The 27,997-nt window shown below is 42.5% G+C and overlaps 1 protein-coding gene across 2 annotated transcripts in view; it reads left to right on the top strand.

Annotated features, from left to right (window-relative positions):
• Positions 1–27,997, top strand: part of LOC110524600 (transforming growth factor beta receptor type 3) — a 134,551-nt gene that overhangs the window by 5,267 nt on the left and 101,287 nt on the right. Inside the window, exon 2 of one of the 2 annotated variants that reach the window (XM_021604412.3) lies at positions 4,797–5,020. In XM_021604412.3, coding sequence (XP_021460087.3) covers positions 4,957–5,020 — 64 coding nt within the window. In that variant the 5' untranslated portion in view covers positions 4,797–4,956. The remainder of the gene's footprint in view (positions 1–4,796; positions 5,021–27,997) is intronic. The other variant, XM_021604413.3, reaches the window with a different exon arrangement.

Raw genomic sequence — 27,997 nt, 5'->3', positions numbered from 1 at the left:
AGGTGTGATTACTACCTCTGAGGGTTTAGAGCTTGAGGTAGTCACCTCATACAAGTACTTGGGAGTATGGCTAGACGGTACACTGTCCTTCTCTCAGCACATATCAAAGCTGCAGGCTAAAGTTAAATCTAGACTTGGTTTCCTCTATCGTAATCGCTCCTCTTTCACCCCAGCTGCCAAACTAACCCTGATTCAGATGACCATCCTACCCATGCTAAATTACAGAGATGTAATTTATAGATCAGCAGGTAAGGATGCTCTCGAGCGGCAAGATGTTCTTTACCATTCGGCCTTCAGATTTGCCACCAATGCTCCTTATAGGACAAGTCACTGCACTCCGTTTACTATCTCCGTTTACTATCTATCTCTGTATACCCGTCGCAAGACCCACTGGTTGATGCTTATTTATAAAACCCTCTTAGGCCTCACTCTCCCCTATCTGAGATATCTACTGCAGCCCTCATCCTCCACATACAACATCCGTTCTGCCAGTCACATTCTGTTAAAGGTCCTCAAAGCACACACATCCCTGGTCGCTCGTCTTTTCAGTTTGCTGCAGCTAGCAACTGGATCGAGCTGCAACAAACACTCAACTGAACAGTTTTATCTCCATTTCTTAATTGAAAGACTCAATCATGAACACTCTTACTGACAGTTGTGGCTGCTTTGTATGATGTATTGTTGTCTCTACCTTCTTGCCCTTTGTGCTGTTGTCTGTGCCCAATAATGTTTGTACCATGTTTTGTGCTGCAACCATGTTGTGCTGCTACCATGTTGTGTTGTCATGTTGCTGCCATGCTATGTTGTTGTCTTAGGTCTCTCTTTATTTAGTGTTGTGTTGTCTCTATTGTCGTGATGTGTTTTGTCCTATATTTTTAAAATTGTATTTTTGATTTTTTTAAATCCCAGCCCCCGTCCTCACGGGAGGAGTTTTGCCCTTTGGTAGGCCACCATTATAATAAAAATGTGTTCTTAACTGACTTGCCTTGCTAAATAAATAAAATAAACATAGGAATTCATGGTGTCACATGATCGAAGGCTTTGTCCATTCATAATGTAAACAGTCATTGGTTTGAATCCATAGTCCAGACCGATGCAATAACCCTTAGACTGGTTGATTTGACACTTTCATGATAGGCTAGGCCAGTTCTTTTTGTCTCCTGGAAACAATTAGGCATAATGAACGTGCTTCTGAACCCACTGTGTCTCAACCATCAATCTAAACTCCGGAAGGAAGCAAAAACACTTCAGCACTTTCTCTCATTTCACTCTTCTTGCTCAAGACCACAATCGGTTTCCACTCTGTACTCTGTGTGGTCGCAACACCGTTTAGCTCTGGCCTGAACGCTCTGAATTATATCATGTCATTTAGCTTCCCTTTGATATGGAATTTGGCCTATAGTGGAGAATGGAGGGATAGAGTTTACCTCCACTTATGAAAGGGGAAGGGGGGCGTTGGGAAAGGGTCCATCAAATCAAAAAGAGATGGCACTAGCCCCGCGCGCTGCAGTGTAATATTTGTCGTGATCATCCAAAACGACTTTCCAGTCCACACAGCTGCCAGGGTCTGAAAGGCCCTTTGTTCCAGCAGCTGTTTGCACTGTGGAGCTCAGTGATGCACCTTAGCCCGCCTCAGTTCTCATCAGCCCTCGGCTCCCTCTGTCGATGCACCTTAGCCCTCCTCTGTCGATGCACCTTAGCTCTCCTTCCATCTCTTAGGCCTCTATCCACTCCATGCTTCAGAGCACTGCAAAGCACCTTAGGTTGATGATCCTACCGATTCTCGACTTCGGCACTCTATCACAGTGCCATCCGTTTTGTCACCAAAGCCCCATATACCACCCACCACTGCGACCTGTATGCTCTCGTCGGCTAGCCCTCACTACATATTCGTCGCCAGACCCACTGGCTCCAGGTCGTCTATAAGTCTTTGCTAGGTAAAGCTCCATCTTACCTCAGCTAACTGGTCACGATAACAACACCCACCCATAGCACTCGCTCCAGCAGGTACAGTGGGGAGAACAAGTATTTGATACACTGCCGATTTTGCAGGTTTTCCTACTTACAAAGCATGTAGAGGTCGGTAATTTTTATCATAGGTACACTTCAACTGTGAGAGACATACATAGAGCAAGACTGGGCACCGTGTATTCCGTGTTGGCCCTCAACAATGTGAGAGCATACAGAGAGAGGACACCACAATAGTGCTGGCATCTGGCCTGTCAGGACTCTCTGCATTGGGTTCATAATCTGAACGGCCATGCTGCGGTGGTGCATTCCTGTGTGTGCTGCTCTATTGTTCAGAGAATCCTTTGCTTTTGTAGGGTAATCCTAACAACTCAATGAGCTATGAAAAATCCCTTTCCCTGTTCTAACTGACTAATGCTGTGATAGTGATACTTAGGCAGGCTTACTGTTCACTTATCATTCCACAAATTATTTAAATGTCTTTTAAAGGTGCACTATGCAGAAATCGTGTCGCCATTTCCTGGTTGCTAAAATTCTAATAGTTTGTCTAATTTCAGTTTGTGACAACATAAGCAAGTATAGTGTTGAGAACCATTTATTCCATCTACAAATATTGCATTCAACTGTTTGAAGCTGTTTTACAAAACCGAAAGTAAAAGACACCAAAATGAATCTTAAGAATGGGAAGCATAGAAATAGTGAAGTGGTTGTAATTTTTATCATGTAGGATATGTGTATATTAGAAATTCCTCACATGTGACTCGTAATAAGACTAAGCAATTATCCTATTAAAATGTTTATCTGACTCCATAAAGATCATTCAAATATACGCAAGCATTAGGCAATGAGTTGAAGTTGACTAGCAAGAATTGGTCTGAGAATTGTCCGTATCAAAGGCAGATATTTAATTAACATTGTACAATGAATGGATTACCTTACATGGCAAATCATGAACAAAGAGAAGCCTAGGAAATTAGAATGAATCATGCAACCTTCCTCCATGAAATGGAAATGTAACCTTTCTACCAGCCAAGACCAGCCACCATTGACCAATCAAACGATACCACGTTTACAGTGTAACCTGACCACCAAGGCCCAATCTCCACAGGGTGTCACAGCATTTAAAGGTTTGTCTGGGGAATGAGACCATGAGACAGAATTCCTGAGAGGACAATAAAATTCCTTTGAGAGTAATTTAGAGTTCACCCTGTACAGATACACGTTACCACAGAGATCATACATCCATATAGATAGCATCAGAGTTATCCTCAGTGAACACGTTTTGGATCGATACCAAACATGGATAATTTAGTATTATTCTATCACACTCAATAGTCAGTCCTCTGGATACTATAACAGAGAGATACATTTTGACCCCTCAGAGGGGGGGGGGGGGGGGGGGGGGTTGACTAGTCCTTTGGCATGGTCCTTTGTCTTCCTTGTGCTCCTGGACCATTTGCCATGGAACTCCAGGTGTCAGAGAGCACATCAATTAGGGCTGAGCCTACAATAGCACACATAGAACAGACCTACCGCTTCTTAGGCTTGCTTTCAATAACAATGACACATCTATCATTTACATTGCTATGTGAATTTGGTCAGGTCACTCAAAAAGTTACATATTGCAGCTTTAAAACTAAAAAGTAAAATCTGGCCATCATCTGTTGGAAAAAACAAACAGTTTCACCAAAATATAACTGAATAACAACAAAGCCTGTCACCATGTTGAAAAATGTCCCGGATAAATGTTTTATCTCTCCTGGTACCCTAGTGTATGTGCCGTAGCCAACTTTTCTATTGTTGTCAAGCCATGCACATCTTTGGCATGCCAACAAACGGGCACAGAGAGCAGTTGGCTAAAGCTCAAACAGAATTGACCACCAGGCTAATTCTGATGCCTTTTTTTAAAGACTGATTTGACGTGGGTTGTTGCGTTGTTATAACTTTTTTTGACAAATCAAAGCGTTGAGTTGTAAAAGGTTGAAAAATAACTACAGTATATAAACATTTAATTAAACATAATGGTAAAAAGACAGACGTTTTTAATGAATGATATTATGTTTTATCAGGACATTATATGATCCATTGATTTTGGAGTATTTATTTTTATTGTGTTAAGATGAGGAAGCAATAGGAATGGAATGAATGCTGTTCCCTGTTTTGGAGGTTGGCTAACATGGTCTGTGGTCTATAGCCTGGTCAAGTTAAAAAGTTCAGCTATGGTCATGCTGATTAGCAGCAAAATCGACCCCACTTGCACTAAGCAGCTTAACCCGGACCCTGCTGGAGGATCCAGTCTTTCCCAACGATCTCAATTAAACTGGGTGAATTACCCCACCCACCCCATAACATGTTCAGAAAACAGTGTTTTCACACCTACTGGCCACCCACCCAGCCATACCTCAACCCTCAGATACCCCTCTTTGACTGACCGTGCATGGGCTGTGGTGGGGTAGGTGGGTGGCCGGTATGGGTACCAAGAACAAGGATCCTAAAAACTCACATGATGTCTAATTAGCCCTATGAGATTAATCCTCCTGATCTCCTAGGCGCTGTCTCCCCTCTCTCCTGTCTTTTCTCATCAGTTCCACAGGGAACTAGATCCTAATGCCCCTTCTGGTACTTACCACTGCTGCGTCCCAAATGGAACCCTATATAGTGTACTAGTTTTGATCAGGGCCCATAGGGCTACGGTCAAAAGTAGTGCACTAAGCAGGGAATAGGGTGCCATTTGGAATTTACGTTCTGTCTTACTATTTGGCCATGCTAAACGGTTAGCCACCATGTTTCTCTGTCTCACTCTCTCACTCTACTCCTGTTCTTTGCAGCAGGAGATCCTGTGAGGTTTCTCTCTACTGACTGACTGTGTGGTGGTAGAAGGGTTGTCCTTGTGAAGAACCAGGAGGAAGGAAGACCGTCCAGTGGATACATCCTGTCCTCTTCTGGATAAGCTGTAGGCCAGTTCTACTACAGTAGAACTGCAGAATTATGATGCCAGACAGACCCATTTTACCCCTGTTTCTCCTGGCGTTCTGCTGCTCAGCATTTGCAGGTAAGTCATCTTTGGCTGCTTATATATCTGTAGACATAGGGATTTTTGAATGATATATTATTATAGGCAATACAAAGAATAAAGGCTTTTGGTAATAGAGTAGCAATACATGGAAATGGAAACTGTATGTTTAGTGCTAGATGATTTCTATGTGAGTAGAGTGAGTAGTCAATGTATGCTCTTATATATTGAGTCTTCACTGTGGAAGGCAGCAGTGGAATCACTCTTACGAACTGGAAGCACACTTTGCACTCCGGGCCTTGTCAGGGCGAGCCTGGTGTTGCCTGTTTTTTCAGGCAAGAGAATCACAGAATTCTCCCAGCAGGCAGGCCTCCCCAGAGCAGAGATTGGTTGTTGGAGCTCTGAGACAGAGGCAAGTTTGTGGCAGGGTTGAGGCAGGGTTGAGGCAGGGTTGTGGCAGGGTTGAAACAGGGCTGAGGCAGAAAAAAAGTGCTGACAGCTTCGACCTCATAGCAGGTCTAGAAGGCCTCCATAATGCCTCCACACGCATCTGCCAGATTGATTGGAATGAGATTCAGGTGAAGCCAAAAGCACTTACAGCAACTTGGTAAGGCAGACTGCAGAGATAGGAGAGAAGAAAACAACAACACTCAAACAAACAAATAAGATAAAGCCTGCTGAAAACCTGTGGTTATGTGACAGGCTTTCAGATTTTGAAGACTCAGTCTGCTTATCAACATTGGGTACCACTTTAAATAAACTTCATAACTCCCTTGTAAGACCAATGTAGATGCTTCAGAAGTCATTCATAAGCAAATGGGTGTAGTTCCCTTTTATATCACCCTTTATGGAGCATGATTATGATAAATGATTTGTGATGCATTTTTTTACCTTTGTTTAACTAGGCAAGTCAGTTAAGAACTATTTCTTATTTTCAATGACGGCCTAGGAACAGTGGGTTAACTACCTTGTTCAGGGGCAGCAAGACAGATTTTTATCTTGTCAGCTTGGGGATTCAATCTTCCAATCTTTCGGTTACTAGTCCAATAGCTCTAACCCCTAGGCTACCTGCCACCACATTTACAGTGCATTCGGAAAGTATTCAGACCCCATGACTTCTCCCACAATTTGTTACATTACAGCCTTATTCTAAAATGGATTAAATTGTTTCCCCCCTCATCAATCTGCATACAATACACCATAATGACAATGCAAGAACAGGTTTTTAGAATTTTGAGCAAATGTATTACAAATAAAACAAGTATTCAGCCCCTTTACTCAGTCATATGTTTTTATTTTTATTTATATTTTTTGTTCACATTTTTTTTCAAAAAAAAATAAAAAAAATAATGTGATTTTTTTTTAACCCCTCTTCGGAGGACTAATATCGTAGTTTTTCTTTACAGCTTTTTTGCTACATATTTTTGCTACATACATTTTACCTATACATTTTACATATACATTTTACATATAAACTCTGCAAAAAAAGAAACTGTCCTTTTTCAGGACCCCGTCTTTCAAAGATAATTCGTAAAAATCCAAATAGCTTCACAGATCTTCATTGTAAAGGGTTTAAACACTGTTTCCCATGCTTGTTCAATGAACCATAAACAATTAATGAACATGCACTTGTGGAACGGTCATTAAGACACTAACAGCTTACAGACGGTAGGCAATTAAGGTCACAGTTATGAAAACTTAGGACACTTAGGACTCTGAAAAACACCAAAATTAAGATTCCCAGGGTCCCTGTTCATCTGGTTGACCGTGCCATTGGCATGCTGCAAGGAGGCATATGGACTGCAGATGTGGCCAGGGAAATAAATTGCAATGTCCGTACTGTGAGAGGCCTAATACAGCTACAGGGGGACAAGATGGACATCTGATCGTCCTCACAGTGGCAGACCACGTATAACAACACCTGCACAGGATCGGTAAATCCGAACATCCCACCTGCGGGACAGGTACAGGATGGCAACAACAACTGCCCGAGTTACACCAGGAATGCCCAATCCCTCCATCAGTGCTCAGACTGTCCGCGAGAGGCTGGACTGAGGGCTTGAAGGCCGTTCCTCACCAAACATCACCGCCAACAACGTCGCCAATGGGCACAAACCCACCGTCGCTGGACCAGACAGGACTGGCAAAAAGTGCTCTTCACTGACGAGTTGCGGTTTTGTCTCACCAAGGATGATGGTCGGATTCATGTTTATTGTCGAAGGAATGAGCATTACCCCGAGGCCTGTACTCTGGAACGGGATCAATTTGGAGATGGTGGATGGTCCGTCATCATCTGGGGCGGTGTGTCACAGCATCATCAGACTGAGCTTGTTGTCACTGCAGGCAATCTCAACGCTGTGCCTTATAGGGAAGACATCCTCCTCCCTCATGTGGTACCCTTCCTGCCAACTCATCCTGACATGACCCACCAGCATGACAATGCCACCAGCCATACTGCTCGTTCTGTGCATGATTTCCTGCAAGACAGGAATGTCAGTGTTCTGCCATGGCCAGCGAAGAGCCCGGATCTCAATCCCATTGAGCACGTCTGGGACCTGTTGGATTGGAGGGTGAGGGCTAGGGCCATTCCCCCCAGAAATGTCCGGGAACTTGAAGGTGCCTTGGTGGAAGAGTAGACATCTTACAGAAATAACTGGCAAATCTGGTGCAGTCCATGAGGAGGAGATGCACTGCAGTACTTATTGCAGCTGGTGGCCACACCAGATACTGACTGTTAGTTTTGATTTGGACTCCCCCCCCCCCCCCCTTGTTCAGGGACACATTATTAAATTTCTGTTAGTCACAAGGGGGGGGGGGGGTCCCCCCCCTTGTTCAGGGACACATTATTCCATTTCTGTTAGTCACATGTCTGTGGAACTTGTTCAGTTTATGTCTCAGATGTTGAATCTTGTTATGTTCATACAAATATTTACACATGTTAAGTTTGCTGAAAATAAACGCAGTTGACAGTGAGAGGACGTTTCTTTTTTTGCTGAGTTTATAGTTGACATACATGATACTTTTATATATAACAACAATACTTGACCAAACAAACTCTTTAATCACAACCTTCAGCAACTCTCAGCCCATCCCAGCTATCACTATAGACTGCCCTTGTTTGGTTTCCATGTGCCATATATTTTTCAATTGTGCTGTGATGTTTTACAAAATGTTTGAATCTTTCTAATCGTATATTATCCACAGATAATGAGCTAAAGATGAAAGCCTTTCCTTTGAGTATTATTATATTACTTATTGATTGGTTATGACTTTCCAGATCACCGTTTACTCAGTACTTTGTTGAAGCACCTTTGTCAGCGATTACAGCCTTGAGTCTTCTTGGGTTTGACTCTACAAGCTTGGCACACTTGTATGTGGGGAGTTTCTCCCATTTTCTGCAGATCTTCTCAAGCCCTGTCAGGTTGGATGGGGAGCGTTGCTGCACAGCTATTTTCAGGTCTCTCCAGAGATGTTCGATCGGGTTCAAGTCCGGGCTTTGGTTGGGCCACTCAAGGACATTCAGAGACTTGTCCCAAAGCCACTCATGCTTTGTCTTGGCTGTTTGCTTAGGGTCGCTGTCCTGTTGAAATGGGAACCTTCGCCGGAGTCTGAGGTCCTGAGCAGGTTTTCATCAAGGATCTCTCTGTACTTTGCTCTCTGTACTTTGCTCCGTTCATTTTTCCCTCGATCCTGACTAGTCTCCCAGCCCCTGCCTCTGAAAAACATCCCCACAGCATGCTGCTACCACCACCATGCTTCACCGTAGAGATGGTACCAGGTTTCCTACATATGTGGCGCTTGGTATTCAGGCCATAGAGTTCAATCTTGGTTTCATCAGACCAGAGAATCTTTTGTTTCATGGTCTGAGAGAGTCTTCAGGTGCTTTTATAGCAAACTCCAAGCGGGCTGTCATTAGCCTTTTATTGGACAAACATTGCTCAGTTTGTCCAGGCAGCCAGCTCTTGATTTAAGGTTATTTTTTTAAATGTTATTATTTCCATTCCATTTCCACAAATGATTATTTACAATGACGGAAGAGTCTTGGAGGTTCCAAAATTCTTCCATTTAAGAATGATGGAAACCATTGTGTTCTTGGGGAACTTCAACTTTACTGCAGAAATGTTCTGGTACCCTTCCCCAGATGTGTGCCTCGACACAATCCTGTCTCGGAGCTCTATGGACATTTCCTTCGACCTAATGGCTTGGTTTTTGCTCTGACATGCTCTGTCAACTGTGGGACCTTTTATAAACAGGTGTGTGCCTTTCCAAATCATGTCCAATCAATTGAGTTTACCACAGGTGGACTCCAATCAAGTTGTAAAAACATCTCAAGGATGATCAATGAAAACAGGATGTACCTGAGCTCAATCTCGAGTCTCATTGTCTCAAAGGGTGTGAATTGTTATGTAAATAAGGTATTTCTGTTTTTAATTGTAATACATTTCTAAAAACACGTTTTCACTTTGTCATTATGGGGTATTGTGTGCAGATTGCTGAGGGATTTATTTTTTTAATCAATTTTAGAATAAGGCTGTAACGTAACAAAATGTGGAAAAAGTCAAGGGGTCTGAATACTTTCCGAAGTCACTGTATGTAGTGTTTATCTAGACCTTTGAATCCTGTAAATCAGGGATCATTAACTACAGTAGATTCAGCCGAGGGTTAATTTTTTTCTTGAGCGGATGGTCAGGGGCCCTGAACATGATTACAAATCATGTGTATACTGCAAATTGACCACAAGAAGCCCAAACAGACATAATATTTGATTAAAACATAATAATTTCAAACCTTGATTACATTTTATACAATCACGTGTCTCTCCATTATACGTGGGAATAATTGGTAACAGATTTCCAAAATGTATGCCAGCAATGATTTAAAAATATAAATATATATATACACAACATTTTATTTAACCTTTATTTAACTAGGCAAGTCAGTTAAGAACAAATTCATATTTACAATGACGGCCTACATGACCAAAAGTATGTGGACACCTGCTTGACAAACATCTCATTCCAAAATCATGGGCATTAATATGGAGTTGGTCCCACCTTTGCTGCTATAACAGCCTCCACTCTTCTGGGAAGGCTTTCCACTAGATGTTGTAACATTGCTGCGGGGACTTGCTTCCATTCAGCCACAAGAGCATATGTGAGATTGGGCACTGATTTTGGGCGGTTCGGCTGGCCCGCAGTCGGCATTCCAATTCATCCCAAAGGTGTTCGATGGGGTTGAGGTTAGGGATTGCGCATGGTAACCTTAGGCTTTTGTGCGCCTGCTTGGCCATGGAAACCCATTTCGTGAAGCTCCCGACGAACAGTTATTGTGCTGAAGTTGCTTCCAGAGGCTGTTTGGAACTCGGTAGTGAGTGTTGCAATTTAGGACAGACTATGTTCACGCTACGTGCTTCAGCACTCGGCGGCCCCACTCTAAGAGCTTGTGTGGCCTACCACTTTGCGGCTGAGCTGTTGTTCCTCCTAGACGTTTCCACTTCACACTAACAACACAACACAACAGAAATTTGACAAACTGACTTGTTGGAAAGGTGGCATCCTATGACGGTGCCACGTTGAACATCTCTGAGCTCTTCAGTAAGGCCATTCTACTGCCATTGTTTGTCTATGGAGATTGCATGGTGTTGTGCTCAATTTTATACACCTGTCAGCAACGGGTGTGGCTAAAATAGCCAAATCCACTAATTTGAAGGGGTGCTCACTTGCTTTAGGATATATAGAATATACTGTATATTTTTGCTCAGAAAACTTGGGGGGCCAAATAAATCCACCGCGGACCAAATTCCGAAGTTGGGGAACCCTGCTGTAAATGACTTAATCCCGAAGTGTGACTCAACATAGAAAATATTTTTCCTTCATTGTGAGTGCCTGAAGTGGAAAGTTTTTATAATGACCATCTTTACCACCTCAGCTTTGGCTGCAGTCTTTGCACTATTTTCTTTAGGCAGTTACCACTCTCTCTAGAGACTTGATGTTAACTATACTACAAAAAAAGCAGTCCAGGCTGGATCTGCTGTGAGTGGAGGAAATGCTATCTCTCCTACGTTGACACAATGAGCTCACGCATTATATTTTCCAATTCTACCATATGCACTCTGCTGTCAGCATTGCTGCATGTCCCAATACACCTCTACCTCTCAGCATACACACTCAAACACCTGCCAAATTGACTTAGTGTTTAAACATACCACACTATCTAATAGATGACCATCACATTGTATATAGTAGTATATCTTAGATTATGTCTTCATCGTCATCAGGTGTAGTGTTTCCTAGTTACATGAGTAATATTTGTGAAGTCGTGTAAGTGTGAATATCCTACTGATGAAAGATGTTACTCAGTAATTCGACCAATTAAGTGGTGTTAAGATGTGACAAGCCTTGTGCTCAAGTGTGTGCCAAAAAAAACTGAATGTGACTCTGAAATATCACTGAAAAGACTATGAAACAAATAGAGATTCAAAGATAACATATGACATTCACAAAATAGGTAAATAAGAGAACAGGAACTTTGCATCTTTGTTTTTGTTACACCTTCCAGCTTCTCTCAGTCCTTCTGAAGTCTCATCAAATACGACCAGCGATCTCGCTCCCTCTCTTTCAGTCAAGCTACGGTGTCTGAGTAAATCAAATCAAATCAAATGTATTTATATAACCCTTCGTACATCAGCTGATATCTCAAAGTGCTGTACAGAAACCCAGCCTAAAACCCCAAACAGCAAGCAATGCAGGTGTTGAAGCACGTTGGCTAGGGAAAACTCCCTAGAAAGGCCAAAACCTAGGAAGAAACCTAGAGAGGAACCAGGCTATGAGGGGTGGCCGGGTGGAGATTATAACAGAACATGGCCAAGATGTTCAAATGTTCATAAATGACCAGCATGGTCAAATAATAGGTCTGGGACAGGTAGCACGTCCGGTGAACAGGTCAGGATTCCATAGCCGCAGGCAGAACAGTTGAAACTGGAGCAGCAGCACGGCCAGGTGGACTGCGGACAGCAAGGAGTCATCATGCCAGGTAGTCCTGAGGCATGGCCCTAGGGCTCAGGTCCTCGAGAGAGAGAAAGAAAGAGAGAAAGAAAGAATTAGAGAGAGCATACTTAAATTCACACAGGACACCGGATAAGATAAGCCCCCCGAACACATAAACTACTGCAGCATAAATACTGGAGGCTGAGACAGGAGGGGTCAGGAGACACTGTGGCCCCATTCGATGATACCCCAGGACAGGGCCAAAAAGGAAGGATATAACCCCACTCACTTTGCCAAAGCACAGCCCCCACACCACTAGAGGGATATCTTAAACCACCAACTTACCATCCTGAGACAAGGCCGAATATAGCCCACAAAGATCTCCGCCACAGCACAACCCAAGGGGGGGGGGGGGGGGGGGGGGGGCAATCCAGACAGGAAGATCACATCAGTGACTCAACCCACTCAAGTGACGCACCCCTCTTAGGGACGGCATAAAAGAGCACCAGTAAGCCAGTGACTCAGACCCTGTAATAGGGTTAGAGGCAGAGAATCCCAGTGGAAAGAGGGGAACCGGCCAGGCAGAGATAGCAAGGGCGGTTCGTTGCTCCAGAGCCTTTCCGTTCACCTTCACACTCCTGGGCCAGACTACACTCAATCAAATGACCCACTGAAGAGACGAGTCTTCAGTAAAGACTTAAAGGTTGAGACTGAGTTTGCGTCTCTCAAATGGGTAGGCAGACCATTCCATAAAAATTAAGCTCTGTAGGAGAAAGCCCTGCCTCCAGCTGTTTGCTTAGAAATTCTAGGGACAATTAGGAGGCCTGTGTCTTGTGACCGTAGCGCACTTGTAGGTATGTACGGCAGGACCAAATCAGAGAGATAGGTAGGAGCAAGCCCATGTAATGCTTTGTAGGTTAGCATTAAAACCTTGAAATCTGCCCTTGCCTTGACAGGAAGACAGTGTAGGGAGGCTAGCACTGGAGTAATATGATGCATTTCTTTGGTTCTAGTCAGGATTCTAGCAGCCGTATTTAGCACTAACTGAAGTTTATTTACTGCTTTATCCGGGTAGCCGGAAAGTAGAGCATTGCAGTAGTCTAACCTAGAAGTAACAAAAGCATGGATTCATTTTTCTGCATCATTTTTGGACAGAAAGTTTCAGATTTTTGCAATGTTACATAGATGGAAAAAAGCTGTCACATCTGCTCTGTAAACTTGTAAGGAGGGCTCTTAGTTATGTAATGTTTAAATTGGTCAGTGATAAATCTTCTCTCATTGCAATGCAATCCAGGATACAAGCCATAATTCTCTCTGAAGTTTTACCCAAAGTACCTTGATGGCTCTCTTCCCATCTGTCTGTCTGCTCCGTCCTTCTTCGCTGCCGTTCTCTTTCTGCTTCTCTCTCTGTCTGCTGCCCCTCTCTCTGCTTCTATCTCTCTCTCATTCTCTCTCCCTTTTCCCTGGGACTGTTTATACTTTTTGTGCATTTACCATGCTACCTTCTCTTTTCGCGTGTGCCTCTCCTCACCTTGACAAAACTCTTTATTCTCTGAAGGATATATTATGAACTGGTTGTGACAACCTCAGGTTTCACTGTGAAATAAATGTGAAGCCGGATATTAATTTGATGCACTTGCCAAAAACAGCTCAGGCAGGATGCTTGTTATACTGCAGGCACATTGCACGGCTCGTGGTTCTCTCAGAAACACACGCTCATGTGTTGAGTGCCGAGGCACTTTCTCTCCTCGAGCCGTTCACATGTTATTATCTCATAGGCGGCTCTTTCTGATGAGCGACACATAGCCGAGAGAAGGGGGTAGTCTCTGAGTTTCAATTGGAAGGCATGGTGATACTGTATGTATATGTAGGGACTTTAAATTATGACAGCCACATAGATGGGCCTGAGAATTCACTCATATCAAGTTTTAAAAGCTATAAAAGACAACGGTAACGTGACAAACTAAGTCAGTCACCCTGGAGTCATCATTTACTGAATTCCGTGACTCTAAAGCCTGGTTCACACTGCAGGCCTTAATGCTCAAACCAGTTTTAAAAAAAAAATCAGTTTTGGAATACTGACTGTCCAAAGAGAAAGTTACAAATGACCAACTGGCTACTCTAGTTGTCATAGTATCAACGGGTGTGTGCTCAGTGGTGTAGGCTGATTGGTGGTGGTGCTCGTGCTTCCTATCACTCAGAAGTTATGTAGCAACAATGCCTGCCATGGATGTTTCCCAGTTGCTTTGCATCTTCATAATCATAGTGTAAGAACACTTTTAAAGCCTCAAAGGATAAGATGATCCATCTTTCAAAACAAGTCAATTTTGGCTAGCCACAGCATCCAACTAACTAGCTAGGCAGCTGTTTAGCTTTCTAGCACATTCACTAATTTCTTTATAAGCAATTAACAAGATAGTTAGCTACCACACGTTCTTGTCAAACTGTACAGATAGTAGCTAGCAAGCAACACGCCAAATAACAGTCTAAAAACCACTTGAGGGCAAATAAATCAGATTTTACTGTCGCATGGCCAGGAATCAGATTTGTATCTGATCTCAAGCAACTAACGAAGGTGGTTTGAGATGTGGCTTGAAATATCCGATTCTATGTGCTTTTTGACTGTTCACACTGCATAAAAAAAGATCAGATTTAAATCAGACATGCAAAAGAATAGTATTTGAGTCACTTCAAACTGCCAATGTAAACAAGGCTTGAGTGCAATAAATATGGTATTCATCTTCTTCACTTTGATACCAATCTACCTCTTTCATTTTAATGTGCTCACAGTGTACCACATTTAATATAGCTCTTTTATTTTATTTCCAGCTCCATGCTTGGCTATCAGATACACACCTCAGGGAAGCAGTTTTAGCCCTTTTCCCCATAGTTGAACAAAGGATGGCCTGTAAATCACCATCCACTGTATATCCACAATGCTGCTGTTAAGGCCTGCAGCATGACGAGGGGACTGCCAAAATGGATTGTGCAACCCGCTGTAAACTGAGGGGAGAGTGGGGGAGGAGGGGGAAGAGGAGTCCAGTCCAAATTGACACACTGCGCACACTCACACACGCACGCACGCACACACACACACACACACACACACACACACACACATATGCACGCACACACACACACTTCACACACACACTGAGCCAAACCGAAGAGAGAGAGAGGTCCCTCCCAGCATGTTAAACCAGATGTTGGAGTGTGATTCATGCTAACAGTCGGAGCAGCCAGTCAGAGCGGTACAGAGACTATGACTATATAGTGCACTGCTTTTGACCATGGGGTTAAAAGTAATGCACTATGTCAGGAATAGCATGCCATTTGGGATTCACATATGACTGTGTGTGTTGCTGTAGGCTAGAGAGTGGTAGGGATGTTTACATAGCAATGGGAGACCTGCTTGCCTTGAGCATCTCTACTTACAGACCTGGGCCCTTCTCCGCGGTTAAGCCTTTATCTCAACAACACTACCGATAAGGGAGGGAGGAGGGAAAGGCACAGGCACTCTCCGCTTGAGAAAATTATTTTCTAATTAAGTATAGATTTATTATTGAGATTAGTGATGAACAGCAGTGGATGTACACTGAGTCTACAAAACATTAAGAACACCTGCTCTTTAAATTACATAGACTGACCAGGTGAAAGCAATCATCCCTTATTGATTACTTACAAGCCCTTAACCAACAATGCAGTTTTAAGAAAAATAAGTGTTAAGTAAAAAATAAAAAGAACAAATAATTAAAGAGCAGCAGTAAAATAACAATAGTGTTGCTATATACAGGGCGTATACTTTTGTATATATAGTGTTTGTTTTGGAGATAATCCCTCAAAACTGTCCTGCTATCGCCATGGCATCCAGAGAACATACATCGTAATCCTATATATTTTAAGTCTTTACTCCTCTTTGCTCCCGTGGAACATAAATCCACCTTTTCATGTTGTAATGACCCCAAATATTATTCTGTTCACTTTACTTGTTAATTTTTCAGGCTGTATCTCCATTGGAAGACCACAGTTAGTTTCATTATTTTCTGTAGAACCATGACCTAGATATTTATGTGCTGTGGCTCGATCAATAGTGGTATATGAGTCAGTATATTTAAGCCGTAAAGCTGTATAGGGGCTGCCCTCTGTTTATCCTGATACTCAATCCCTTCCTGCTGTTCATGGTAAAGAACAAACAAGCAGGGGTATGTGTGTTCAGTAGATATCACACACCACATGTATTTATTGTGTGTACATGTTTGTCAGAGTTTCCGTTAGAAAAATGTGGCACCGGACATTTGACCGGCAGCATTTTTAATTTCCCGGACATTTGAGCACAGTGATATACAGTGCCTTGCGAAAGTATTCGGCCCCCTTGAACTTTGCGACCTTTTGCCACATTTCAGGCTTCAAACATAAAGATATAAAACTGTACTTTTTTGTGAAGAATCAACAACAAGTGGGACACAATCATGAAGTGGAACGACATTTATTGGATATTTCAAACTTTTTTAACAAATCAAAAACTGAAAAGTTGGGCGTGCAAAATTATTCAGCCCCTTTACTTCCAGTGCAGCAAACTCTCTCCAGAAGTTCAGTGAGGATCTCTGAATGATCCAATGTTGACCTAAATGACTAATGATGATACATAGAATCCACCTGTGTGTAATCAAGTCTCCGTATAAATGCACCTGCACTGTGATAGTCTCAGAGGTCCGTTAAAAGCGCAGAGAGCATCATGAAGAACAAGGAACACACCAGGCAGGTCCGAGATACTGTTGTGAAGAAGTTTAAAGCCGGATTTGGATACAAAAAGATTTCTCAAGCTTTAAACATCCCAAGGAGCACTGTGCAAGCGATAATATTGACATGGAAGGAGTATCAGACACTGCAAATCTACCAAGACCTGGCCGTCCCTCTAAACTTTCAGCTCATACAAGGAGAAGACTGATCAGAGATGCAGCCAAGAGGCCCATGATCACTCTGGATGAACTGCAGAGATCTACAGCTGAGGTGGGAGACTCTGTCCATAGGACAACAATCAGTCGTATATTGCACAAATCTGGCCTTTATGGAAGAGTGGCAAGAAGAAAGCCATTTCTTAAAGATATCCATAAAAAGTGTTGTTTAAAGTTTGCCACAAGCCACCTGGGAGACACACCAAACATGTGGAAGAAGGTGCTCTGGTCAGATGAAACCAAAATTGAACTTTTTGGCAACAATGCAAAATGTTATGTTTGGCGTAAAAGCAACACAGCTGAACACACCATCCCCACTGTCAAACATGGTGGTGGTAGCATCATGGTTTGGGCCTGCTTTTCTTCAGCAGGGACAGGGAAGATGGTTAAAATTGATGGGAAGATGGATGGAGCCAAATACAGGACCATTCTGGAAGAAAACCTGATGGAGTCTGCAAAAGACCTGAGACTGGGACGGAGATTTGTCTTCCAACAAGACAATGATCCAAAACATAAAGCAAAATCTACAATGGAATGGTTCAAAAATAAACATATCCAGGTGTTAGAATGGCCAAGTCAAAGTCCAGACCTGAATCCAATCGAGAATCTGTGGAAAGAACTGAAAACTGCTGTTCACAAATGCTCTCCATCCAACCTCACTGAGCTCGAGCTGTTTTGCAAGGAGGAATGGGAAAAAATTTCAGTCTCTCGATGTGAAAAAGTGATAGAGACATACCCCAAGCGACTTACAGCTGTAATCGCAGCAAAAGGTGGCGCTACAAAGTATTAACTTAAGGGGGCTGAATAATTTTGCACGCCCAATTTTTCAGTTTTTGATTTGTTAAAAAAGTTTAAAATATCCAATAAATGTCGTTCCACTTCATGATTGTGTCCCACTTGTTGTTGATTCTTCACAAAAAAATACAGTTTTATATCTTTATGTTTGAAGCCTGAAATGTGGCAAAAGGTCGCAAAGTTCAAGGGGGCCGATTACTTTCGCAAGGCACTGTACAGTACGTTATGTAAGCATTTTCTTCTGATGCACAAATAAACAGCTAGCTTCAGTCGTTACGTCATTAAAAGTGTATTCCTGTCCCCAGCTGGCTTTTCAGCCTTTCTATTGTTGTAAAGTCATTATTAATATGAACAATACGGAGGGCCAAGATGAAAGCAGGCTTTGTGAGTGGGTCATTCAGAAAATAAATGGTGTCAGGAACGAGCAGGACAAGTGGCACTCAAGACCTTCACTGGGCCTGAGACCCTGGCTGCGAGGCCTGTGTGTGTGTGTCTGAGTCTGACTCACACTGGGCCTGAGATCCTGAAAAGAGGCCTGAGACGGGTGGGAGGCTAAGAGGACAGGGGTAGGTGGTTGCTCCTGAGAACGCTGGATGAAAGACTGGATGAAAAGGCCTGGGATCTATTTGGCGCCTGTGAGTGATGGGTGAAAGATCGTTGACGTGGCCGGGCATTTATTCATTTACAATTCCTGTCTCCTGTTGCAAAAGGCCAAAGGATGAAAAGTCAAAAATATTTTAGATTTATGTTTTTGTCACCATCATTCTTGAATTTCCAGTTATATAAAGGTGCCAATGGAAACATTTTTATTTCTAAAACAATTCATCATAGTAATTTTTGTTAGCACATACTTAACCCCTTAACCCTTAACCCCCACTAAAGAATAGCATGACTTGGGAGGACTCTTTCTAGTCTCTACACCTACGAGTCCATACAATGCCATGCAAAAGTTTTCCCACCCATTGGATTTCATCACATTTTATTGTGGGATTAAAATGGATTTAATTGTCATTTGTTGTCAACAATACCCATAAAATACTGTGTAATGTCAAAGTGGAAGAAACATTAAAACAATTGTATTAATAAAAACAAATATAACTAAAATATAGTCGTTGGATAAGTATTCACCCCATTTTGTTTAGGCAAGCCTAAATTAGTTCAGGAATAAAATGTGGCTTAACAAATCACATAAATTATGTTCACTTACTCTGTGTGAAATAATAGTGGTTGACATGATTTTTAAATGACTAACTCTTCCTCTGTCCCCCATAAATGCAACATCTGTAAGGTTCCTCAGTGAAGTGTTGAATTTCAAGCACATATTCAACTACAAAAACCAGGGAGTTTTTTGATGGCTAACAATAACAAACCAGACATTGAATATCTCTTTAAGCATGGTCCAGTTCATAATTATGCTATGAATGATGTATTAAACCACCGAGACACCTCAAATATACAGTTACCATGAGGCCATTGGTGATTTTAAAACAGTCACAGAGTTCAATGGCTGTGATGGGAGTGAACTGAGGATGGATCAACAACATTGTAGTGACTCCACAACAATGACATAAAGGACAGTGTAAAAAGAACACAAATCTACAAAATAAATAATATTCCAAAACTTGTATGCAACAAGTCACTAAAGTAATACTGCAAAAAAGCATAGCAAAGGAATACACTTTTTGGCCTAAATGCAAATCCCTATGATTGAGTCAAATCCAACATAACACATCACTGAGTAACTGCCTCCTTATTGTCAAGCATGGTGATGGCTGCATCATGGTATAGGTATGCAAATACTGATGTACAGTAGATGTACTGATGTAGAAGTTTTTCAGGATTAAAAAGAAACGGGATAGGGCAAAGCGCAGGCAAAATCCCAGCGCAAAACCTGCTTTACACCAGACACTGGGAGAGGAATTCACTTTTCTGCAAGACAATAACCTACAACCCAAGGCCAAATCTACAGTGGAGTTGCTTACCAAGAAGACTGTGAATGTTCCTAAGTGGCCAAGTTACAGTTTTGACTTAAATCTGCTTGAAATACTATGGCAAGACTTGAACATTGATGTCTGCCATGATCCTCAACAGTTTGACAGAGCTTGAAGAAGTTTTAAAATAATAATATTATATAATCCAGGTGTGCAAAGCTCTTAGAGACTTACCCAGAAAGACTCACAGCTGCCAAATGTGTTTCTAACATCTATTGACTCAGGGAGCTGAATACTTACGCAAAAACTATATTTTTTATATTTTATTTTTGATGAAATCTTCTTTAAAAAAGTGTATTTCTTCCACTTTGACCCTACAGAGTATTTTGTGTAGATTGTTGACCAAAAACTACAGTTAAAACCATTTGAATCCCACTTTGTAAAAAAAACAATGTGAAGAAATACAAGGGGTGTGAATACTTTTGAATTAAATCATCTCAGGACCGTTTCTGCAACTGCTATGCCTTTGTATAAAATCAAAACAGGAAGCCATTCCTAGACTGGGCCTGTCTGTTTATTATCACTTGATAGAAAGATGGGTCCCGATTTGGAGTGACGGTTTCAATCCTAGGTCAATAGCTCAATTGTCACTGTACTTTTTATGGACACAAATGTAGGATTTATGACTAGTATCCACACCTGGTAACACACTTGGAACAAATATTCATTTCAAAATTTTTCTCCCCATTACTGTTTTTCCCCCTTATGTAAATGTTATTCAGTCATGCGATCAAGTTATTCAGTCATGCAATCAAGCTTGGCAGTAGCGAATACAATTTTGATTCATCAAATAAGGGATTGTTTGTGTGATGCTGGACCGTGGACAGGTTTGTGGGACTTTTGATCTCAGATTTCACACTTTGATGGAAAAGTTTTATAACTTTCCTGACTGACTGCAGTGCAGCCCCCATCTCCCACCTCCTCCCCCCGTCCTCCCCTGTCAACCACTTTTCTCTCCCACCTCCTCCCCCCGTCCTCCCCCACTCCTCCCCCCGTCCTCCCCCACTCTTCTCTCCCACCCCTCCCCCCGTCCTCCCCCCGTCCTCCCCTGTCAACCACTCTTCTCTCCCACCTCCTCCTCCCATCCTCCCCTGTCAACCACTCTTCTCTCCCACCTCCTCCCCCCGTCCTCCCCTGTCAACCACTCTTCTCTCCCACCTCCTCCCCCGTCCTCCCCTGTCAACCACTCTTCTCTCCCACCTCCTCCCCTGTCAACCACTCTTCTCTCCCACCTCCTCCCCCTGTCCTCCCCTGTCAACCACTCTTCTCTCCCACCTCCTCCCCCCGTCCTCCCCTGTCAACCACTCTTCTCTCCCACCTCCTCCCTCCGTCCTCCCCTGTCAACCACTCTTCTCCCCCACCTCCTCTCCCCGTCCTCCCCTGTCAACCACTCTTCTCTCCCACCTCTTCTCCCCGTCCTCCCCCATGTCTCCCCCTTTCTACCAACGTCCTGCCTCCCATGCTTCCACATTTTACAGGCTAATATTGGTTCATGATGAATCCATATTTCATAGCTAGCAGACAGAATGAATAAAGCTAGTACTATCCTTATGAAAGGCTTTATTCGCTTCCTGTATTTGTGCCCTCTGGCTAACTCAGCGCTGAGTGAGTTACTGTTAGTGTCAGCGCTGCGGGCCTAGTGATTGTGTAGTTCCAAACTAAAGCCCAAACTAAAACATGACAGGGCAGAATATTCCTCTCCATAAACTGGTTTGCGTGTTCTGCGGACCCTGAGAATCTCTGCTAGGAGACAAGGACCAAGGATTGGAGGATTGAGATAATACCTTGGTCCATATGGGAACTGAGATACCACAGGTTTAATGGATAGAACTACACATATTGACATAGTGGCCCCACCAATCCCCTGTCTATTACATGTATTTTCCTGTAATCAATACTGCCTTATGATGTCTTTGTGTAATTGAACAAACATGTTTTAAAACCCGTTTGTCTTTATTTGGGAATGTGTACAGGATACAGGATGTATTCTGATATAGGCAGTGCACAGCCAGCGTCATCTACTTTGTGAAACATACTGTGTAAGAATTAAAACTGTGTAAAAGTATCTCCCTCTGAAAGAATATACAATAGTCTACTGCTGAGGGATGCTGGAAATAAGACACGTGCACTTTTGTCTGTCTCTGAGTGCGTGAGTGTGTTTATGCGTGCACATGTTGTGTGTGTGTGTGTGTGTGTGTGTGTGTGTGTGTGTGTGTGTGTGTGTAGTGCGTTGGGGAAGGGTCTTTTTGTTTCTTAGCGGAATTGGCTTTGTGGGAAAATCAGATATGTTCCTGACGGGCACATGGTATGACATCACATCCTGTACCCAAGTCTTGGAATGTCACCAGCAGCATGTTGTAGCAACAGAGTGCATTTCTTGGAATCTAATCAGTGGCTGCATCCTTAAATGGTATTATATTCCTTATATAGTACACTATTTTTGACCTGGGCTTATAGGACTAGGGAATAGGGTGTTATTTGGAACACTTCCAGGGTGTTTAAATACATTTTAAGTCGGTTGGCTTGGAGAGTGTTTCTACATTCTCTGAGATTTAACTATCGTTTTGAGTTTCTATACACTTCCTGACTCTACTAAACCCTTTTAAGAGCGATCCCGATACTGTATATCCACGTTCCTCATTCCCTAGCTTTCAACATCATTGTAATAATCAAAGCACTCAATGAGCCTTTACAACAGAATCTATTTCTATTTAAGTTCACATATACAGCTTCTGAGTAGAGACTGCTAATACTTTGACCACCTGATTTAAAAACTCAACTGTAATTTACAAAAGAGGCATAACCAGAACTGCAGATTTCAGTAGGTATTGTAAGGGGCAGAATAGAGACTGGTGGAGAAAGTACATCAGTTCTGTTACTGGCTGTCCATGCTTCTCAAAACTCCCACATCGTCAGATAGGTTAAGTGGAGTAATAAGGAGTTATACTCATCTGAGTGCGTTTTTATCTTTCAGTGTCAGTGCCTCCCCCATTCCTGATCTATCTCTCTCTCTCACTCTCTCTCTCTGTTTCTCCCCTCTTTCTTGTTCTGTCCCTCTCTCTCTCTCTCTAAGCTCCTAGTTTGATGTGTAAAAATGTGAATGCCTGTGGTTTCTACCCTGTGTAAATTCAGTAACCTAAACCGTCGTCATCTGCTCTTGAGGACTTTCCCAGTATTACTATAAGAACCCAGTAAATTCAGCAACCTAAACTTAATCTACTCTCTCTGAGGCCTTTCGCAGTAGTACCACTATATAACCCAGTCAGCGTATTCATTCAGCCTGCTTCCAAATGGCCCCTCATAGTGTACTGCTTTTGACCAGGGCCCACAGAGCCCCTTGACTCACTCTGAAAGCCCTCCCCTGGTATCTACATGATATACTGTAGGAGAGAGAGAAAGGGCAGTGTGTGTGTCAAAGGCACAGCGGGCTATCAGGTCTTTTTCATTTTCTCTGGCATCTAATTTGGCCGCGGAGCATGTGTGTGTGTGCGGGTGGCTTATTCGTCTTCCTCCACTCAAAGGACTTAATTGAAACTATGGCTCATGCTGAAACTTATTACAGAGGCCTTTTCAAGACTGACTGACTGCCCCATGACGCCAAGTGGCCTTGAGTAACATTTGTGTTTTAGCAAATGGTTTCAGGAATGGTTTATTACAGTTACCCATCATACATAGTTGAACCTTCCACAAGATAAGATGACTATACCATATCGTCACTGTCTGATGAAAACCTCTTATCTCCAAAAAAAATTACCATATGTCCCCATTAACGAACACACAGTTATAAAACTTCAGAAGTTATTTTGAATACATTTTCTTGGTCCTAGAGGGTAGTTACTGCTTTCAATAAATAAATAAAAATTGACATTTGTAAAAATTGACAGCAAAAATATATATATATCCAAATTTGATAGGAAAGATAGAATACCATTATGAATACAGGCTAACAGGATATATATATTTTAACAAGTAGGTTAATAGCTCATAGCTGTAAAAGTTGTGGCCTGGTGTGTCTGTGCTCTCTTCAAACAGGTGCATGTGGGAGTGAAAAACAAAGGCCTAGCATTTCCAGTCAGAAAGTTGAGGTAGCAGCAGAAACCGGTGGCAAAGACACCTTGTACAGTATGTTGACCATCATTGGCAATACATCCTTTCTAGAACTGAGATGTTATCTGTCTGTTACTTTGATTACACGTTTATCAATTCATTATTTCCTAGCATGCTAGCCTGGGGAAATATTCTAGATTAGTCAGTTTTATAGAAACCTATCTGATGTCAAACTGGTGAGGTACACAGAAACTGTCCTCTGTGGTTTTTGAGTATTTATTTATATGATAGTTTTGTGTTTTTGTTGTCGTTTATTCTGATGTTTACTTGGTTCTCCTGGCTGTAACTAGGTCTGGGTGGTGAGGATAGTAGGATATTGATGTTGAGTCTGTGGGTCCAGAACATGCAGGACCAGACCAGGCTGTCTGTACTCACGCAGGTGTGCTCTATCCCATGCGCTGCACTCTTTCAGGGTTCTGTCTGTTTCATCTTTGTCAGGATCCAGACTGAAACAGGAAGAGACACTCCTGTGGGAACCAGTCTCACCCGATGTGGAGGTTTGCCTGACGAGAGCAGTTTGTCCCCCAGGCCCCAGAATAAAGGGTGCTTGGACATTGATGGATATAATCATACCCTAGACATGAAATAAAATCAGAATTTTCTTCAATTGCTGTTATTGTTCTCATTTTTAAACATAATCTGATCAACTAACATTGGCTTCACGCTGAGATTCATTGGTCCTTGACCTTATTTTCCACCAGAAGACGATTAACCATGACCTTATTCTCCCAACCAAAATCCAAGATAAATATTTTTCTGTTAAGGTAGACATCACAGATGGAATATCACTTGTTACTATCAGATATGACTGAATCTGCTGGGCTTAGGTATTGGAGGTGTCTGCTCTGCAGTGTGTATAGTCTGTCTAGTAAAGTGTCTGGTGGGCTCTCTAGGCTGGGTTAATTTTTCATGCAGAGCGAACAACAGCTTCTCTCATTCCTCTCCTGTGGGCGTTAGTCCGGCTTGGCCTGGCCAGAGGGCCTAGCAGCTGCTGGACAGGACCTCTCTGTACTCCCTCTGCTGTGGAGAGAAGAAACACAGAGAGGAGAGAGAGTGGGGGAGAGAGGAAGAGAGACAGGGATAGAGGGATAGAGGGATAGAGAGAGAAAGAGAGAGAGAGAGAGAGAGAGAGAGAGAGGTATGGACAAGGGGAGAGGTGACAGAAGAGACAAAGCTGTTCAAGTCTTTTTCTTCTCCTCTCCCCCCTCTCCATGGAGGCTGCAGACTGTGATGACCATACCAGATGTGCAGGATTAGATTACAGTTGGTTTCAGCTACACAGAAAAATATCAATAATACCAGATATTATGGCTATGATAGAGGATTGTTGTATAAGTACAGTGCTTTCAGAAAGTATTCATACCCCTTGACTTGACTTGTGTTACAGCCTGAATTCAAAATGTGTTATATATATTTTTTCTCACCCATCTACACACAATATCCCATAATGGCAAAGTGAAAACATGTTTTTAGAAATTATAGCAAATGTATTGAAAATGAAATACAGAAATATGTAATTTACATATGTATTTACACCTCTGAGTCATTTCATGTTAGAATCACCTTTGGCATGCTTACAGCTAGCTGTAAGTCTTTCTGGGTAAGTCTCTAAGAGCTTTGCATACATGGATTGTACAATAATTGGACAATATTCTTTAAACACGTCTTCAAGCTCTGTCAAGCTGGTTGTTGATCATTGCTAGAAAGCCATTTTCAAGGTCTTGCCGATTCAAGACGATTTAAGTAAAAACTGTAAATAGGCCACTTAGGAACATTCAATGTCATCTTGGTAAGCAACTCCAGTGTATATTTGGTCTTGTGTTTATAGGTTATTGTCCTGCTGAAAGGGGAATTTGTCTCTGAACCAGGTTTTCCTCTAGGATTGTGCTAAGCTTATAGCATAAAGTTCATTTCTTTGCCACATTTTTTGCACTTTTACTTTAGTGCCTTATTGCAAACAGGATGCATGTTTTGGAATATTTTTTATTTTGTACAGATTTCATTCTTTTCACTGTGTCTTTTAGGCTAGGTTTGTGGAGTAACTACAATGTTGTTGATCCATCCTCAGTTTTCTCCTATCACAGCCATTAAACTCTGTTGCTGTTTAATCTCTAAGAGATTTCCTTCCTCTCTGGCAACAGAGTTAGGAAGGATGCCTGTATCCTTGCAGTGACTCATTGCATTGTATATGTCTATTAAGTTCCTTTGTGTAAATGTATAAACTAAGTTCCTTATTGTAAATGTCCAATAGACATCGTTGTTGTAATAATGTTGTAAATATGGCAGGCCCATAAATTAATATATAATACACAAATGATCAGAGTTGTTGTCTGAGTTTAGTTTGGGGGAAAGTATGGCCCTATTGTTGCTCAATCCCATCTCAGTCAAAACCATTTTGTCCTGATATGATTTTGAACTAGATACCGACGATTCCATTATTCTTTGGGATGGAAACACTGTCTTTGTTTATTACCCACAGCTCCATTTGTGTTTCAGGGTTATAAAACAAATGTTTGGTTTCCTTCCATTATTGTCAAAATCTTCTGTATTATTTTTTTCCCAGGAAGTTAAAGAAAGAAAGAACATCACTGCCTGACAAGTGCCATCATTTCTTAGCTGTCTTCCTAAAAGGACTAATTATTTGTCTGTCTGGCCGGTGGGGGTGGTTGTTATTTAACAATGTGTGGTGTGGGGGGAAAAGTGAGTTTGAGTGCTCTGAGATTAGGACTGAAGGGTGAGGCGTGATGACTGGAGAGAGAGGGACCGTCGTGTACCCCTTGGGGAGGAGAGGGGGGTTGGAACTCCGATGCACCACAACAAGGTTTTGCCATTAAGGTTTTGCAGTTTCTTTTTCCTTGACTCCAGCCATCCGTCACTGTGTTTTTGAATATATGTTCCCATCAATCACATCAAAGTAGATCTCCTATGAGTTGTATGGGGAATGGATTCACTAGCACCAGGAGACAGCAGCTATAGGAATAGAGAATAGGTTAAAGACATCTGTCAGAGGCTCTCAGGGTCTCTCTCAGGAGAGACAAGAGAGACATTAGTAAAGCATTTCTGTCCTCGCAACACACAGATAGAAAGGTATGTCTCAGGCTTTGTGCGGATCACACTACAGTGTGTGTGTGTGTGTACAGTACTGCAAAACAATAACAGTCTGTTCTCAGAGAGAAACCTTCCTCTAGCATATCAAATCAAAATCAAATCAAATGTATTTATTTATATATACAGTATAGCCCTTCGTACATCAGCTGATATCTAAAAGTGCTGTACAGAAACCCAGCCTAAAACCCCAAACAGCAAGCAATGCAGGTGTTGAAGCACGTTGGCTAGGAAAAACTCCCTAGAAAGGCCAAAACCTAGGAAGAAACCTAGAGAGGAACCAGGCTATGAGGGGTGGCAAGTCCTTTTCTTGCTGTGCCGGGTGGAGATTATAACAGAACATGGCCAAGATGTTCAAATGTTCATAAATTACCAGCATGGTCAATTAATAGGTCTGCGACAGGTAGCACGTCCGGTGAACAGGTCAAGATTCCATAGCCGCAGGCAGAACAGTTGAAACTGGAGCAGCAGCACAGCCAGGTGGACTGGGGACAGCAAGGAGTCATCATGCCAGGTAGTCCTGAGGCATGGTCCTAGGGCTCAGGTCCTCAGAGAGAGAGAAAGAAAGAGAGAATTAGAGAGAGCATACTTACATTCACACAGGACACCGGATAAGACAGGAGAAGTACTCCAGATATAACAAACTGACCCTAGCCCCCCGACACATAAACTACTGCAGCATAAATACTGGAGGCTGAGACAGGAGGGGTCAGGAGACACTGTGGCCCCATCCGATGATACCCACTGTTGAGGTACAGTATTACAGTGTTGAGGTACAGTATTTTTGTCAGAGATGGGGGAGTTTTAAAGTTGTTATCTCCCGTCTTTCATTTTCTCTTTTAATTATTTCCAAATGTTTCCCCCTGATCGCTATCGGCAACTATAGCGTGTTTATCATGCAGTGTTTGAAACGTGAGCGGGGCCTGCGCTGGCTGGTTGGCCCAAGAAATGTCTGTGAGGCTGTTGGGCAGAGTAGAGAGTAGGGACTGACCTGCAAGAGGAAAGTCTGGCCACACAGCTTGTCCACTGAGACACAGTTTCTCTAATGGAAAAGGCCTGTTCAATGTCTTGCACAAA

The sequence above is a fragment of the Oncorhynchus mykiss genome, chromosome 5 (assembly GCF_057628025.1).
Source record: "Oncorhynchus mykiss isolate SJ-2025 chromosome 5, ASM5762802v1, whole genome shotgun sequence".
Taxonomy (NCBI): Eukaryota; Metazoa; Chordata; class Actinopteri; order Salmoniformes; family Salmonidae; genus Oncorhynchus; species Oncorhynchus mykiss.
Note: the sequence above shows the minus strand (reverse complement) of the source record. Positions and strands in the feature narration are given on the sequence as shown.